The following is a 17,334-nucleotide window of genomic DNA, read 5'->3' as shown; positions in this document are numbered from 1 at the left end:
AGGCGTCAGACCACAGCAGTCCACTGAAAACCTATTTATTGAATCAAAGTCAAGAATACCCTGGGTTATTCCAGGACACGCCAACAGATTTTTATCATTTCCAAAATAGTGTTAAAGGCTCAAATCTTATCCTCATAAGCTCTGCAAGTGAATTCCACATTGATTATTCAATAGTGGCACTTTGCACAATTTCAGAAGCCATGTTCTTTAAGGCTGCTTCCCCAGAAATTGAAATCTACTGGGCAAGTCATGAAGCAATAAGCCCCATCTCCATACCACACAAACATACACTTATACACTGGTCAGTTTTTGCACCATGCTAAACCAAACCATGGCTAAGTGTGAATGAGCAAGTGTGCTGGTGCACATTTAGAAACTTGCATTTGCTCCTTCCCTAGTCCAACTGTGACTGTGGGTTAAGCCATGGTTAGATATAGGGCTATGTCCAAACTCAGGCCAGTTTTAAAATTTAATTATTATTTATATCCTGCCCTTCCAAAGGAACCCAGGGTGGCAAACACATAAATGCTAAAACAAATAAAATATCTAAAAAGATGCACAAAGCAATTCCAATACAGATGCAGACTGGGAAAGATATTTTCCTTGAAAGAGGAAAGTCTTCAGTAGGTACCAAGAAGACAACAGAGGTGGCACCTTTCTAACATTTAACAGTCCATCTCACTAAAAACCACGAGCTGTAACCAAGGTTTGTTCTTGATTTGCCACTCATGGCTTATCTGAGTGAGACAAACTATAAACTCAGGTTTGGATGCAGTAGCTTAGCTCCTGGTAGCACAGCAGCATCAGGCCCAAGGGAGGAGCAATTTTCTAGATGTTCGCCATAGTTTTAAGCAGCATTTAGAAGAACCAACTCCCATAGAAAACTGCCTGCTTCTGATATCTTTTACTGAAGATCTGCTCTAGATGACTCAACCTTTGGAGGCGAAATTGATGACTACCCAGGACTGGGCCTTTTTTTGTAGTGGCACCTCATTTGTAGAATTTCTTCCAGGGGCACATTTGTGAGGTATGCATTATCATTTAGATGCCACTTAAAAGCTCTAACTTACCCAAGCATTTGATGGCATTTAATTTAGAGATTTTTACTGATTGTGTTCTGTTTTGACTGTTGTTTCTGAGAACTGCTGTGACTGTATTCTATAGTATTGTCTAGCTTTTGGTTAGTGAATCATAGAATTGTAGAGTTGCAAGGGATCCCAAGGGTCATCTGGTCCAGCCCCCTGCAATACAGGAATCTCAACACACAGTTCCCCATCCAACTTGAAACCATACCAATCCCTTCTTAGCTTTGCAAATGTGCTAGCAGTTTTATTGCCTTCTAATAAAGAAAGAGCTTAACCAAAAGCCTTGGCTTGGAGAACACACTAAGCCAAATCTTCACTTGGCTGAGCATGGTGTGGGGTCAAAAATGGCCAAGGAGGAGGAGTAAAGTGGTTGCAAGCTCCTCTCCAGAAGCCTGTCCTGGTAAGCCAAAGTTTGTGGTGTTGTCTGATCAGGGTCATGGCTTGTTTCCTCCCAGACAAACCACAGTCGATAAGCCAAGAGGAATAGCACAACAACCCAGGTGCTGGCTTGTTTTTGTCCATGGGTGGCACAGCAACAGCAAGATGAGCCCGGTGGGAATTCATTCAGCAGCATGCCTCCGCATAGTGCTTGTGCGCAGTAAACTATTGTTTTTTTAGCTCACTAAATTTTACAATATGGATGAAATTCAAATGAAGCAGAAAGTTAGAGCATATTGCCTGAAATCTTTTTAGTAATTGAAGAGGCTAGTTTATGTGTATCTGTGTGTATCAAAATCAAAAGCTCATTTGTTTTTCACTGTACATTTTGAGTCATTGCTTATTATAGTAATCCGTACAATATACCTCTTGGGTGCAAAGAAATGCCTTAAATCCTGTGGAAATGAATGAGGCCCACTGACTATAAAAATATGTTGGTTTGCACAGTGAAGACAACTGAGGACTGAAGCTCCTTGGTCCTAGTTTTTCAAATGTACTTTCTTCACAGTTAAAGAGTTATTTGACTTCAAAATTCACAGTCCACTGAGCTTGCTTGCATGAAACAATCTGCTATGTGACATAAACTGGCATGATATACAGTATCAGGGTGCTTCCAGACAGGGGCTTAATACTGCAAATGGTGTTTTTTTTTTCAGAAATCCCAAATGAATCACTGGCAACAAGCTCGATTTTCTGCAGAAGGGGTAAATCCCAAATGGGAGCAGGCAGTATGAGCTAATATTTTGATACCAGTATCTTTTGGATGCTGCAAAAATCTTACATGCAGTAGGAGTACCAATCCCACACTAAACACAAATCTGTTAGCGCTCTCAGTAGTGTATTTAAATTGTTACTGTACTAACTATATTCATGGCATGAAGCACAAGCTGTTTATCACCTAGAATGTTTTGCTGGTTTCTTGTACTATTGTGTTCCTGGAAGTGTAAGATCCCTAGTGCACTTCAGTTGGGTTTCTGGGCAATTTTGAAACCTCAAAGCATTTGAAATCACTGGCAAGATGCCTGCTGCATATTTACAGTTACACAGCTCTTTTACTTTTAAGGTTCCTCCTTCCTTTTTTCTTCAAGTCTCTAGGCACAACCAAAACAGCGGGTTCTTTCTTTTTGGTATGCTGCATTGTTCTGTGGAAGTGGGTTGCTTGGAGTTCACACTTTGTTTTCCTGTTGTTTTCCTGGGAAGTTGGCTGTGCTGCAAAAGATATGGGACTAATTTGTAGGAAATGGATTTGTTTGGGGAAGCAATAAAAGAGCAACTGCTTACACGCTCCCCAAATGTATGTTTTAATGCATGGCACAACTTAATGCCTGCAGAAAAACCTGCAGTCCGCTGACCTCCATACTTTTATAAAAAACTTTTCTTTGACCTTCCTTCCTTACTTTTGCTCTATTATTTTTAAGAATAGAAAATAAACAAAGTGGAGTATTTCCCTTCACATATATCTTGAAAGTGGCTTGTTACATAGTAACAACAATTAGTGATGAATGGTTGCTACGTTGTGGCTGTCTTCTAAGATCTGAGGGAAAGCAGGTACTGTATCTTCATAGTTGGTTGTGCAACATATGGCTGCTGTAGCCATCATCCATCAGTAGCGATTGCCAATATAATACCTCATCTAAATATTCATTTAAAAGTACCACATACCTCTTTTAAGACTTTCCCACCTCAGAATGTCATTAGGAAGATGATGCATTTGAATGGAACCTCACAATTTAAAAGCACAGACAAATTAACATTCCATACAAGGAGTTTTTGATATGGTACAGTCATTCAGTCATACAATTTGAAACCAGCATTCTGGAGTGCTACATTCTTGGTAGGGTGCTTTTCGTGAACACATACATCAGCCATAAGACAGACAGCTTTTGAATCCTTTTATTGATTGGGAGAGTCACAGAAAGGTAGTAAAATAGTTAATATAGACACAGTATTCTCAGATAGATAGATGAATGGATGGATGGATGGATGGATGGATGGATGGATGTACTATAAATATCACCAAAATAGAAAACTTGAGTACAAATACACAGTCCACCTTTGTACACACAGGACCAATATGAATCACCCCTCTCATTTCCTAGGTTTATAGCACATGACTGAGCCATTACAGATATTGGGTGATCTCTGTGTGTCTGCTACATTCCTATCCATTCCTTTCTCACACCGGGGTACAAAATCCTAAAATAACTTGATAGACATCTACAGATCTCCTAATTCTAGTAGTACCCTGGTGCATTGTGTGTGCACCTCCCACCAGGAGTTTTATACTGAAGCTCATACTGAACTTATTTCTAAGTTCCAATTTTAAGTAGGTAAGTTATATTTTCCAAACTGGCAATAAAATTATGACCTAGGGAGGTTAAGGCAACATTTTTCTTACTTTTCATGCCAAGACTTTTTGTTGTTCAGCTGCCCTGTCATTGATATTGTTATGAAGTTTGTGTGCCACCCCCCAAGTTCTGCCGGGTGGTAGCAAGATTCCAGGGGGTTCCAGGGTTGTGTTTCCATTAAGAAAAAGGATGTTCTAGTGTCTTCAAGAAATATGGTTTATTGTACACTCATCTATACCTGGAGTCTTCAATGGAGGGGGTGCAGAGTATTATACCCCAATAGTGCCTCTTGCTGCCCCTCTCATAACTTCAGCAGGCTTGAATCCAAAGCAGCAGTCAGTCATGATTCCTGGTCTCTTGGTGCAGCCTTCTCCAGCCAGTGCCAAGGTGGTTCTGCCTACTTCCTCCTTTTGGTTCCCAGAACACCTTTAGATTTCAAAAAGGACACATTTTCCTGTGACATCACACCCTGCCTTTGTCCATTCCTGGGGTGGGTTGGGAGAAGGACAGTTCTTTTGCATTTCCAATGGCCCTTAATGGCTCAGTACTTACCTAGCCAGGTGAGGCTGGTTTGCATAAGCTAACCCAGGAATTTCCTGTCTGTTTTGCAGCTTTTATTTCCCTTCATATCCCAAATATTCTCTAAATGCTACCATTTTATTCATTTCTACCATTCATTCACAGACCCTGGTATACCCTAGATCAGGGGTCAGCAACCTTTTTCAGCCATGGGCTGGTGCACCATCCGTCGGACCATGTGGTGGGCCGGACTATTTTTTTGGGGGGGGGGGATGAATGAATTCCTATGCCCCACAAATAACCCAGAGATGCATTTTAAATAAAAGCACACATTCTACTCATGTAAAAACACTCTGATTCCCGGACTGTCTGCGGGCCAGATTTAGAAGGCGATTGGGCCGCATCCGGCCCACGGGCCTTAGGTTGCCTACCCCTGCCCTAGATCTATGACAATATAATAACTTAGTGGTACTTAGTCTGATTTGATAAATCAGTTTCACAGAGGCAGAATACATTTCAGATGTATTCAACTCCTTACACACGCATTTTAAGCTGTATCATCTGTACACATACTGCCCATTTGCACAAGTGATGCTTACATTTAACTTCACTTTTCATGTTTCCATCTGTAATCCAAATGTAAAACCTGCATTGGCTAGAAATATATTGGATTTTCTCCTATTTTTCATCCTGCATGAACAATATCCACAAGTCAAGTGACGTATTCCAGATTCAAAGATAATCTTCATGCCACAGGTCCAGTTTTACTGCAGACCATTATGTGGTTGCTATTTTGAAAATGGGGAAAATTGGGAGGAAGAGCTCAAGTATGCTATAATGTATGATGACAGTCTCACTTGCTAGCAATTAAATGCAGCAATTATATACATGCCTACTCAGAAATAAAGTTGCACTGAGTTCTGTGAGACTTACTGCAGATAAGTGAGGGAAGGACTGCAACCTAAGACAATTAATTCATAGGCTTAGTTCTGGTAAAGCAGAACTCATGGAAATAATGTTTCCATTTAATTAGATATTTGTATTTATTTCCTCATAAAAATAGGTAGAATAAATAGGTATTAATATTGAAATCATTCATTCCCCCACCTTCATTTGGATAACATGTCCACATACACACCTGCGACAAGGCTGAAACTTTGCATTTCTCAGTTTGCTTGAGGTCTGGCATTACTCATCAGAGAAGAGCTTTCAAAAGCTATGGAATGACTTTGTGCTTTAAAAATGTATGTGCAGAGCAGCAAAAAAGGAACACAGCAGCAATTCATTTTGTGGCTGCGCCACAGAAAAAGAACTGAAGTGATACATTTTTCATCTTGGAGAAGCACATATCCAGCATCTGCTGCTGTTTAATTTACTGTTGTTAACACCTTCAGTGAAAGGATTTGCAATTTTCCCTAAAAACACTCCAATGACTGGAACAACAAGACCCAACCTCTTCAGCTGGAATAAACTATGTACTGTAATTTAGAACAACTTGCAGTACTTAATTTGTATACCTTTTGGCTCTTCAACTTTCCCCCTTGTTTTTTGTGGTGATGAGGCTCGTTAACTAATTGGAAATTGTGTTGGGTTTTTTGTGGTTTTGTCAGAGAGCAAATCATTCTAAGGACCATGAAGTGTATATTGTAGTTTACAGTTATACACAATGTACAAAGCATTCTTAAGGGTGCTAAGAGTTGTTAGGAGATCCCTAGTCTCCACACACAACGACAAATCACCGTTCCCTGGTTGTTAAACAACTCTGGGAACTATAGTTCTGTGAGTGGAATAGGGGTATCCTAACAACTCTCAACACTCTTAACAAACTGCAGTTCCCAGGATTCTTTGGGAGAAACCATGGCTGTTTAAACTGGTATGATACGGCTTTAAATGCATAGTGCAGGTGGGTCCTTACTGTCACTGCTGTGGATCAAAACTTTAAAGTTCTGTACAATATGCGTAACTTTTCTCTCAGGTCATTTTGTTGCTTTCTCTTCTCTGGATTTCAGGAAGCATTATCAGTTGTGAGTGAAGACCAGTCTTTATTTGAGTGTGCCTACGGAACTCCCCACCTTTCTAAGGCAGAGATGACAGCCTCCTCTTCCAGTGAATATGGGCAGACATCAAAGATGAGTCCACGTGTTCCCCAGCAGGACTGGTTATCGCAACCTCCAGCCAGAGTCACCATCAAGATGGAATGCAATCCAAATCAAGTTAATGGCTCAAGGTTAAAAAAAGTTTAAAGATTCTTTTTTTGCATCTGTTTGGGCAAGGCTTTGCACTCTGAATCTTCCTGAATTCGAAGAATTAGGAGCAGGCCTAGTACTTAGATGATCCCTTCCCTGCTGCCTCCTTTACCAGTCAGACAGGCAAATAGCACCAAAACTAGGAGATCCAATGCTTATTTAAATGTGGGTTCTCTACTAAAGGAGGCAGATGGAAGGTGGAATAAATAATATTCCCAAAGTGCTTCATAGAAAAGTGCCTTTATGCAGCTCAAATTATTGTAACATCCTAGTGCTGCTTGCAGAATGGCAAGTGGATTGAGGGAAAACAAATATCAGTAGGCTTAATATTCAGTATATTGAACAAGAGTGCAACTTCTCTTTAGCTTTTTCTTAATTAGCTCCAAATTTTGTGTTTTTGTATTATGAGCCCATTTGTGGCTAACCTCCCATGCAGCCTGTTTTTCAAAATGACTTCCTTTGAAGAAGGTTTGCATCAGCAGAGCACTTTCAAAATGAGGTGGTGAGACCAAGTGTGAGACCACACTTCTGCTTGCCTCACTGACCCCCCCACCCCGGGGAAAGCCCACTCTTTACCACTGAATTAAAGCAAACATCAATCAGTTTTTCAGCAGATTGTCGTTTGCTCCAATTCAGTGGTAAAGCGTGGGTTATCTACCCAGGGAAAGCAGTGGGAGAAATGGGAAATGACTTGAACCCATGCCTAGAATGCACAACACAAGCAGGAAACCCATTGAACCCATGCTTTGTAGACAAGGGACAAGCAAAAGTGTGGACAAGCCCCATATTTAATGTTGTTCCCATAGTGGGCTAAAGGAGCTGTAGACCAAACACCATTCAAAATTATATTGCTATCTTTTTGCTTTGGGGCAGAAGCATGCATTTACAAACTTTAAAAAAGAAAAATGCTTTGGTCAATTTCCGCATATTAGAGTTATCCAAATGCAGCTTTAATCCTTGTAAAATTACTTGTGTGCATTGGCTCTCATGTCTGAAACAGACTAATTGCATTGGTATATTTCCAGGTCATTATCTGGGCTGTATGTTGGAATCTTTTGATTCTGCTGCCATGAGATTTTGGCCATAAATGCATCATGTTCTAGGTTACCAAAAGTTCATCAGTAATACAGGCTGATTTCATTTTGAGTGGCCCTCAAATTCCCATGATATTTTAAAATGTGCACTTTACAAATGAAGCTGATATGGAATGTATTGTTGTTGTTGTCTAGTCGTTTAGTCGTGTCCAACTCTTCGTGACCCCATGGACCAGAGCACGCCAGGCACTCCTGTCTTCCACTGCCTCCCGCAGTTTGGTCAAACTCATGCTGGTAGCTTTGAGAACACTATCCAACCATCTCGTCCTCTGTTGTCCCCTTCTCCTTGTGCCCTCCATCTTTCCCAACATCAGGGTCTTTTCCAGGGAGTCTTCTCTTCTCATGAGGTGGCCAAAGTATTGGAGCATCAGCTTCACGATCTGTCCTTCCAGTGAGCACTCAGGGCTGATTTCCTTAAGAATGGATAGGTTTGATCTTCTTGCAGTCCATGGGACTCTAAACTGATAAGTCCAGCTCTAGGTACAGTGAGGCAACCACTTCATGTGATAGACACTTAGTGCCAGCAGGGGCAGCTCCTTTCCCCTAGTGATCCCTCCTGAGCCTTCCCAACAGGTTGCAAGAGTAATTCCTCAGAAGAGGGCAAAGCATCAAAAACCCATAGACCATATTGTGAATTCAAATAAAATAAAATCAGCTCTAACCTCAGTTCTTGGTGTTTGGGAATGGTGGACATATTTGGCCTCATGGCATTGGCAGTTTAGTAATGTAGATTATGTAGATATGGAAAAAAAATATTTCATTAAAGCAAATTCCGTGCATGTTCAGGGGTATGATGCATCTTACGGGCAGCAAAACGTCTTGGTAGGTCCTTCAAGCTAGAAAAATGTGAAGCTCTGGTGTAGCACAGTCTTCAAATATCTGTGAGTTCTTATTTCAAGTAACAAATTCTCCAGACATTCAGAACCTTGGTTTGATGCCAGGTGTCTAATCATGGAGGAACTGTGCTAGTTTTATTCATGCAGCCTTTTGGTCTCAGTGGGCAAGCATAAGCTAGAAATTCAGGTGTTGGAGGGGCCCCCAAGGAAAGCTGTTGGTTCAGGCATTTAATAGACCTACTAATGTTGGAATTGCCTCGAGGAAATGCGATTTGTTCTCAACTAGTGGTCATTCTTCATGTAAGCAAGTTCATCTCCAAGGATAACCTAGTTTAGCTGATATTTTCGTTCAGCTTAGCACAGAAAGTGTGGAATTGTGTTGGTTGGTTGATTCTATTAATATCCTGCTTTTTCTCAAATGATTTCTATGTGGGACCCCCACCCCCATTTTATTATCATAACCATCCTGCGTGGTAGGCTAGACTGGGAGATAACCTAAAGGCACCCTATGAGCTTTGTGTGTGAGTAGAGATTTAAACCTGGACACTAATGCAGGTGTAGCCAAAGAGGTACCTTCCGGTTGTTTTTAACTCCAACTTCCATCAATCCACGGTAGCATAACATTAGTGAGGGATGATGGGAGTTATAATCTAGCATCTGGAGGGCATTGCATTGGCTACCCCAGCTTTTACCACTACACCACACTGACTCTTATGTGGTTCACACACACACACACACACACACACACACACACACACACACACACTTCTGCTTATGGGCAGCATGCTCTTGTTTTGGCAGCTTCAAACAACATGAGATTTCCTACTCTCAGAAGCAAGCATAGGAGGGCTGTGGCTTCCAGCTCACTCTTTATTTTATGGAACCACAAGCACAATGTGCTTACAAGTTCTCGAAATGAAATACAACTTGGGAAATGTAATCCATTGCCATTATAATAGAATTTCTATGAAATAATAAAAGGAAAACAAGAAAAAATGGATTTAGAAACTTGCAGGCCAACTGGGAAGCTCTTGTGGTTTTGGTATTGGTACCAGCATATCAGATTTCAGAATTCTCCCAGCACCAATATAATTGTAAATTAAGTATATAAGGAACATCATTTTGTAACTGCCAAGTTAGAGCTCCCACTCCCTCAGCCCTTTCTTCACTCTAACCTCATACACAAGAAATATTGAAGTGTCTGCTCTAATGGAGAAAGGATCATGTGTAGTAAAACTTAAACCAGCTGTTTCCCTCCATGCAAAAGCAAAGAGCAGCGCTGGTAATATTTATAGCTTGCCTGGCCTCCAGTGAGCCAGATGCTGACTGCCTTAATTTGCTATGATGGCCTTAAGGCACAAAGCAGCTGGAATGTGCAAAGGAATCAAGGGAAGAGGGAAGGGGGATGAGTGGACGGCCTTCACGTAACTTTATTATGGTGTCAAAAACATAGAGTACAATGTACTATATGTGCATCTTGATAAACACCCACCTCTCATTTATCTGAAGTTATTGCTACTTGTCTGTAGCATTTTGATGTGTCAAGTTGGGCAAGGCACTGGTACCATTTTTGACCAGAAACCAGCATACAAGGAAGAATGGATTCTAAAACATGTTGGCCTATAGTTTGGGTCCAGGGTTGTGAATGAATTACAGCTAGGCTTCGCTCTTTGCCAGACACACTTCCCTGTAGACTGCTTTTCTGTTATTATCATCTGTCCCTTGGCTATTCAGAAATCAAACAGATTTTCCTTAAACAAGCCTTTACCTTGTAGGCAGCTTCCTTCCTGATATTTGTAAGCTACCGGCTACCTATATGTTGGGTTCCAGTTGTGCCTACCCTTGTTTAGCTCAGCACTTACAGCATGCATCAAACTTCAGATATGCAAACCCTCTACAATTAGTTGATTCACACTTTTTTCTAGAAACAAAGTAATACCAGACTTCAAATAACAAAATCCACATACTCATGTTGGCAATGGTACAGGGCACATCCGCATTTACCTAAATGGTTAGGTTTCCTTACAATGAGCATGAATGTGGAGAGCCATGCTTTCCTCAACTTCTTCTGTGTCTATTTCAGGGAAATCAGGCCAATAAAAGAAAACACAAAATAAAGTGTGAATTGGCTCTAATGAGACTGGTATTGCCGTGCGTAAAGTAAAAATAAGTGATTTGGCTGCGTGAAATGAGGTATATCCATTTTGTCCATCTTTCCCCACAGTTTTCTCTCTCACTACAGCTGAACTAAGTTCTCATGAGTTTCAGAGAGCACAGCACAGGTGCTTATTTGTTTGGATGTTGGGGGCAGGGGTTCAGATCTCCCACTGCACATGTGGGGTTCACTTTGCAGTCTCTGGGGCTGGGACCTCTACTAACTTGCCATTATCCTCAGTTGATTATAAAGCTAAAATTCTTGAGCACATGCTTCTGGATTCCAGGGAGAAATGCTAATTTTGTCTTTTCTGTGTTTATATTCAGTTCAGAGACCCACCCTAGCAACTCCCAAGAAGTGTGCCAAATACTGATTGCTACCACTCAATCTTTTAAAGAGTACACTGAAAAGTGTTTATTGTACTTTTAATGCACGATTGCCCATGACAATAGGACAGACTGAAACTGATGATATATACTTCATTTTTGCAGGAAGAAGTTTATATCTTTTACATTCCATTGTTGTTGTTTTTCCAGAGGAAAGAAATAATGTAAATTTGTACAACGATCTAAAGCATATTACTAGCAATGCTTCTCTTTTAAATTATTCAAAATCATTTTTATTTACAAAAACACAGTAACCAGACTGCACTGTCCATTTGGGTCTCATCAACATTATCAGTATTGTTATTTAACCCTTACCCTTTTTCTTGAGAAGGTGGGTGGGTAACAGTGATTTTAAATAAAAGTACTGCATGTCTGATTTTTTTTATAAAATGGAATGTTGTCACATTTAATTCTGTTTCGACATATGGCAGCTTCCATGCTTGCAGTTTGCTCTAGAATTAATGTAATCTGCTTTCTTTTTTACTGTGAAAAACCCAAATGATATATACGCTTTACCATTACTCCCATCTTTTTGAAGGCTTGGTTCAAAGCACTCAGTGTATGCATATCTCTGTATTGGTAGGAGTGGTGCAGAACTGGAAATTCTTCCTCAAAAAGGTCTGCCATAGTACATCACTTTCAGGTACCAAATATACCAAGACTTTGAGAAGAGCTGAGTGCGTAAACTCTAGCCTGAAGTTTAGGCCAATTTGTCTCCTAACAGCATGCTATTTTTATGCCTGTTTTTATAATGTATTTATGCTGATTTGCAATATTTTTTGTGATTTACTGATTTGTGCACCAGTGGAGAAAGACAGTATGCATATTTTTAGACGTTCAAGAGATGCAACAGTGAGTTTCCATCAGGCCTAAATCATATGCCTGCAAATTCAAACTCCATTTCCATTTCCAAAAATAAAGTAATATGGAGTCAGATCCTCAAGTTTTTACACTTCACTAAAATGCCTCCACCAGCGGAAGGCATTTTAGTATCTAAAGTAGACTCCTGGAACAGCATTGCTTGACAGATAGATGAGCACTTCAGATCAGCATATAGCAAAAATCCTCTTTCACTTGTGAACCTGCTTACTGAAAAATATTATTCAGGAAATCTTAAATTGTTTCCTTAGGAATTCCCCTGACAACTGCAGTGTGGCAAAAGGAGGAAAGATGTCCAGCAACACAGAAAATGTTGGCATGAACTATGGAAGCTATATGGAAGAAAAGCACATCCCACCACCAAACATGACCACCAATGAACGGAGAGTTATTGTCCCAGCAGGTGAGAAGACAGATGTTTTTAAATAACCTTTTTAAACTGGGCCCACCCAGTCATTAAACACAGTCGGCCATTCAGCTTAAACACCTTTAGTTCCACACTGATTTCAGCAGGAGCCTGGTGTACATACTTAGGAATATATCAGTTGCAGCTTGCCCGGTGAGGTGGCACTGCAGCGCAAGCTTCCTGGCCATTTCATTGGTTGTAGGGGCGTTGTTGTACCAAGATGGGAAGCGAGAAGCTGTTGAAGAGATGTCAGAGAATTCCAGTGAAAACAGAAAAGGAAGCAGAAATTCATGCAGTTTGCTTGTTCATCCTGCAGTCTAGAATGGAAATCACTCAAGCCAATATGATTGGTATTCATTCACATAGGTGTGTTTCAAAGTCTGTAAGTAATATGTAATTATAGTAATTACTTTTTTACATTGTTTTGATGCTTCATTTACACTGAAATCAATGTAAGTCACAAAAATCATGTAAATAGGTAATGTATGTAACTTGAATTAAATAGTGGACAGTGAAGCAAATAGCATAATATTTGGCAGAAACTGAACTGCAGCAGAATGGAAACAGCACTGATTGTGATGAATACAGTTTGGAAGGGAAATCGCTGCCTTCTGACATCCCTATAAAGGGTACACTAATCAAGTTATGGATCTCTGTGTGTGATCCAGCCCACAACTAAGCATTTCTAGTCTTCTGTAGGATTTTGTGAGAATAGGCAGACCACGTAAGCCTTATGGCAGAAGGAAAGAGGCATGAACTGCCAGTTGGAATGAACTGAAGTTATTCCCTGGAGTTCTTAAGGATATCAACACCCCATCGAGTCCAGATATATATCAACTGAATTCAAGCCTCCATAACAGCAATTTTGCATTTTCATAAACAGGCAATTACATTTCTGATAAGTACAATATAAATTATTAGCTATACTGTGGTCAATTGTATCTTTTGTGGTAGAGCCCCTAAATATAAAGCAGTAATTAGTATACACACATATACCTGCTGGCAAAAGATGTACAAGTAAATGATAATCTAGGGTGGCTAGTGTGTTAGATATGGATGGAGGAACTAGTGCTCTGTTGAATTTTTGTTGAATTTCTGGCATAAAAGTAGCTGTTCCAGCTGATTATCACTGCTGGTAAACCTTGAACATCAAATGGGGTTGTTGATTCCTCTGTTTTATGCACATTTTGGAGAGTCAAAAACTAATCATAATATTCCCTTATCACTTGTGGTTTACATTGGTATATGGGGCTAATCTTTAATGAAAAGAAGATTGGCCTTTACTCATGCTACTCTAAAAGGAATATATATTCTACTTCTGCTGCATTGCTTAACTTTCCCACAGTTATATAGTGACATGAATCTATAGGAAAATTAGATGTGGCTAAAATGACAAGTTGAAATTCTGTCAGTTATTTGTCAAGCTACACACTTGTTGCATAATCTTCTACACATACTCAGATAATGCTTTGCTAACAAACTGATTCAGTGGATGATAAAAATGTTCTGAAACAAGCCACAAAGCAGCAGCACTTCCCAAGCAATCTGGTCCAAAAATGGGCCATTGATACATTTCCCAGTCTCTGAACCGTGAGTGATCATAAATAGCTTTCTTCTATCCACATCTGTCTTAAATACATTTGGAAATTGATGTAAATGTTGTTCAGGGAGCAAGAGGTCTGTAGGCATAAACAGCTGTTTGCTGAGCTGCACAAGAAATATTTGAGCAAAGTCCTGCTATCTGACTGCCAGATGTTTTTCATTTATACACAGCCATTACAGATTGCAGGATGATGTGGCAAAGGAAAAAGAAAAAGGGGTGGGGGAGCGAGATTAATAGTTCACAGCTAAGCTGGGTCACTGTGCAGGGCCTGGTGTTCATATGTCTTGCTGGACCACTTCCATGAATTAGAAGAGAGTGACACTGAATTACTGTGGTTGCACTCGTGCCTGCAGAATTGGTTTCAGTGGAGGGCACTGGGTGACTATACCTCATTCTCTGGCTCTTAAGCTGAGGGGTACAGGAGAGGATCAATTCTGTCCCGTGCTGCTCAATATCTGCACGAAGCCATTGAGAGCAGTCAGTAGAGGATTTGGGGTGTGGTATCATCACAAGTCTGATGACACCCAGCTCTGTTTCTCTGTATCGCTCAATCAGGTGTGGCCATGCTTGGACACAGTGGTGGGCTGAATGAGGGCTATTGAGTTGAAGCTGAATCATAACAAGCTGGGTGTTCTAGGAGTAGGTGGCTTCCATGCACTCGAATCAAGCAGTTTACCTGTTCTGGACAAGGTTGCATTCTTCTTTAAAGAACAGGGGTGTAGTTGGTGCTGTTCATTGAGCAGTGGTTGACACTGGGGTGAGGGGGGCTTGCTTGCAAATGTCAGAAGATGATAGACTATGCTCCAGTGTCTGCACAGACTTAAGACCAAGTTCGCCAGGCTTGATATTCAGCATGAAATGGATGACAGCCTTTTTGAGCTGTCAGACGAAACTGATGAGACCAACAAGGTGTGGGGTGGTTCTAAGACACAGAAAGGTGGGAACCTGACAAGCCCATTAGATAAGCAGGGGAACTGGTGAATATATCTTTAAAAGAAGGAATGCAGTAGCGGAGGATTGGGCATCTGCTTTGGAACTAGTGGAGGCGAAAACTGAAGTCATTTTGGATCAAATTGTGGGGGGAATCAGTCTGAATTGCAGTTCTAAGAATTGTGATGGAAGACCTGTTAATGGCTTGGGATCAGTAGTCAAGAGATCAAGGGTAGAAAGTGTGCAAAAGAGGGAGCATCCTGACAATTTGCTCTCTGCAGGAGGACCACCAGCAACCAAACCCTGAATTCCATTTACTGTAGGGTGTGTGGACAGGAAAACAGCTGTGCACACCCAGTTCCTCAAAATTGAGAGGAGTGACTATTCCAATGACTTGGAAACATCCCTACATATTTGATGCTTCCCTGTCTGACCTGAATGGCAGATTCCTCCTAGCCAAAGGTTCCAATGGTTCTTAGACATCATTATTGGAGTGCTTCTATGCTCCTTACACAGGACAGTATGGCTTCTTTCAAACTTTTTTTGGACACTTGGCAAAACTTCAAAACCTATGGGTCAATATGATAGCTACTTTTTGAGGTCATGTCCTGTGGGTGTTGTTTTCTGCCATTTTTTTTATTTTTTACTATTGAACCACAGGTCACATTTTCAGCCACTTTTCAGGGCCTCCTGAAAATATATTTATTCATCTAGATCTTTGTGATTTCCTGATTCCTGGCTATTGAGAACTGTTCTGGAAACTAGTTTATGGTTGCATTTTAATTTGTGTTTATTAAATTGTTAGCTTACTGGTTTTGCTTATTGGTTCTCTTTTAAGGTTGTAATCTGCCTTGCAATCAATATGGAAAGTGGCTTAACAATAAATAAATGCAATTTATAAATAATTAATAAATAAATGGCATACCTTGACTAAAGAGTACAAAGGGCTACAGTGGAAAGGGTAGTTAGTTCCACTTTAGCATAATGTCTTCTCACAATAAGCACTATTCAAGATACATGATGAGAAAAATGAATGCTCAGGCATGATTTTGAAAGTGTGCCAACCACTCTGCCTCAGGCATTAGGTGTAATTTACATCCAACTGAATTCAGTAAAAGAGTTTCCATTGAGTTCAATGGGGATAGATGGCACACATCCAATTTTTGCCTAAGTTTTGGTTCCTTTTGATGGAATAAACAGATTCCTGGGACGAACACACTGAGCCAGAATAATTAATACTGGCTTGTATTTCAGTGTAGCACTAAGTAACGCATTCCAATGGTGCAAAGATTTATGCTTATACACAAAATTTTACCCCCCTTTCCTCTCCCCAGGTGCCCCCTAAATCTCCTCTGGGTTTCCCCCCAATCATCCACATCAGATTTGGGAAGGGTAACAGAATGTGCATGGGGAGGGGAGGGGGTGAAATCATAAACCCTTGTGCTAATGGAACAATTGCATTGGATGCTACCCATTGTTCAGTAGTGCATTTGCTATGGGGGAGAAGCTCAGTCAATTTTGTAGCAGAACTCATTCTCCATAACATTAACACAATGAAACTTTCTGCTTTTCAAAACAGATCCCACATTATGGAGCACAGACCACGTACGCCAGTGGTTGGAATGGGCAGTCAAAGAATATGGCCTGCCAGATGTGGACATTGTGCTGTTTCAGAATATTGATGGGAAGGAATTGTGTAAGATGACCAAAGATGACTTCCAGAGGCTAACACCAAGCTATAATGCAGACATTCTTCTCTCACACTTACACTACCTCAGAGAGAGTAAGAACCTTTTCTTTGTTGATGGCTTCCCCCCCCCCCAAAAAAAAACACGTTTTGTCCCCTGCAATTTCTACTGTAATGCTTATTTCAGATTTCTCTTTCAATTGCTATGCTCACAGAGTTCTTTAAGCAGACTTCAAATCAGGGAAATTTTAACCATTTTAGATATTACAAGAAAACCAAAAATCAGTTCAAACATAATCTATATTAAAAAATTGTAATGTTTTTTCTGGTCACATGCATTTCCTTTTTTCCATTACTGAAATGATCATTCTAAATGAGATTATATACATAATAATTTGAAAAGAAATTCCAGGCATGATTTTAAATGTGTGTGCACAAAGGAGCAGTTTATAAGACTCTCGCAGATATAGGGCTTGTATGATGTTAGGGTGAACAAAAGAGTCCCCTGAATATAGATAAAATTAAACTTATAAGCAGCATTCAGAGATGAGAGGAGGAGAAAGCGAATTTGTTATCTGTGGTATAGACAATGTTGCATAACTGAATAATAAAATGTCAAAGAACAATTTCTGTTTTTAAAAATCAGGCAGTGCAACACCAATATGACATTGTTTTTCACAGGCTTTCTAGTTGTCAGTATTTTCTACAATATTCTTAATTAA

At 40.3% G+C, this 17,334-nt stretch overlaps 1 protein-coding gene across 10 annotated transcripts in view; it reads left to right on the top strand.

Moving 5' to 3' along the window:
- The window catches only part of ERG (ETS transcription factor ERG), a 112,525-nt gene that overhangs the window by 85,532 nt on the left and 9,659 nt on the right, over positions 1-17,334 (top strand). For all 10 annotated transcript variants that reach the window (XM_028727177.2, XM_077927341.1, XM_077927340.1 and 7 more), the window contains 3 exons: positions 6,400-6,617; positions 12,238-12,389; positions 16,505-16,708. In XM_028727177.2, the coding sequence (XP_028583010.1) occupies positions 6,400-6,617; positions 12,238-12,389; positions 16,505-16,708 (574 nt within the window). The remainder of the gene's footprint in view (positions 1-6,399; positions 6,618-12,237; positions 12,390-16,504; positions 16,709-17,334) is intronic.

This window comes from Podarcis muralis, chromosome 4 (genome assembly GCF_964188315.1).
Source record: "Podarcis muralis chromosome 4, rPodMur119.hap1.1, whole genome shotgun sequence".
In the NCBI taxonomy this organism is placed as follows: Eukaryota; Metazoa; Chordata; class Lepidosauria; order Squamata; family Lacertidae; genus Podarcis; species Podarcis muralis.
This window is presented reverse-complemented; position numbering and strand designations above follow the sequence as displayed.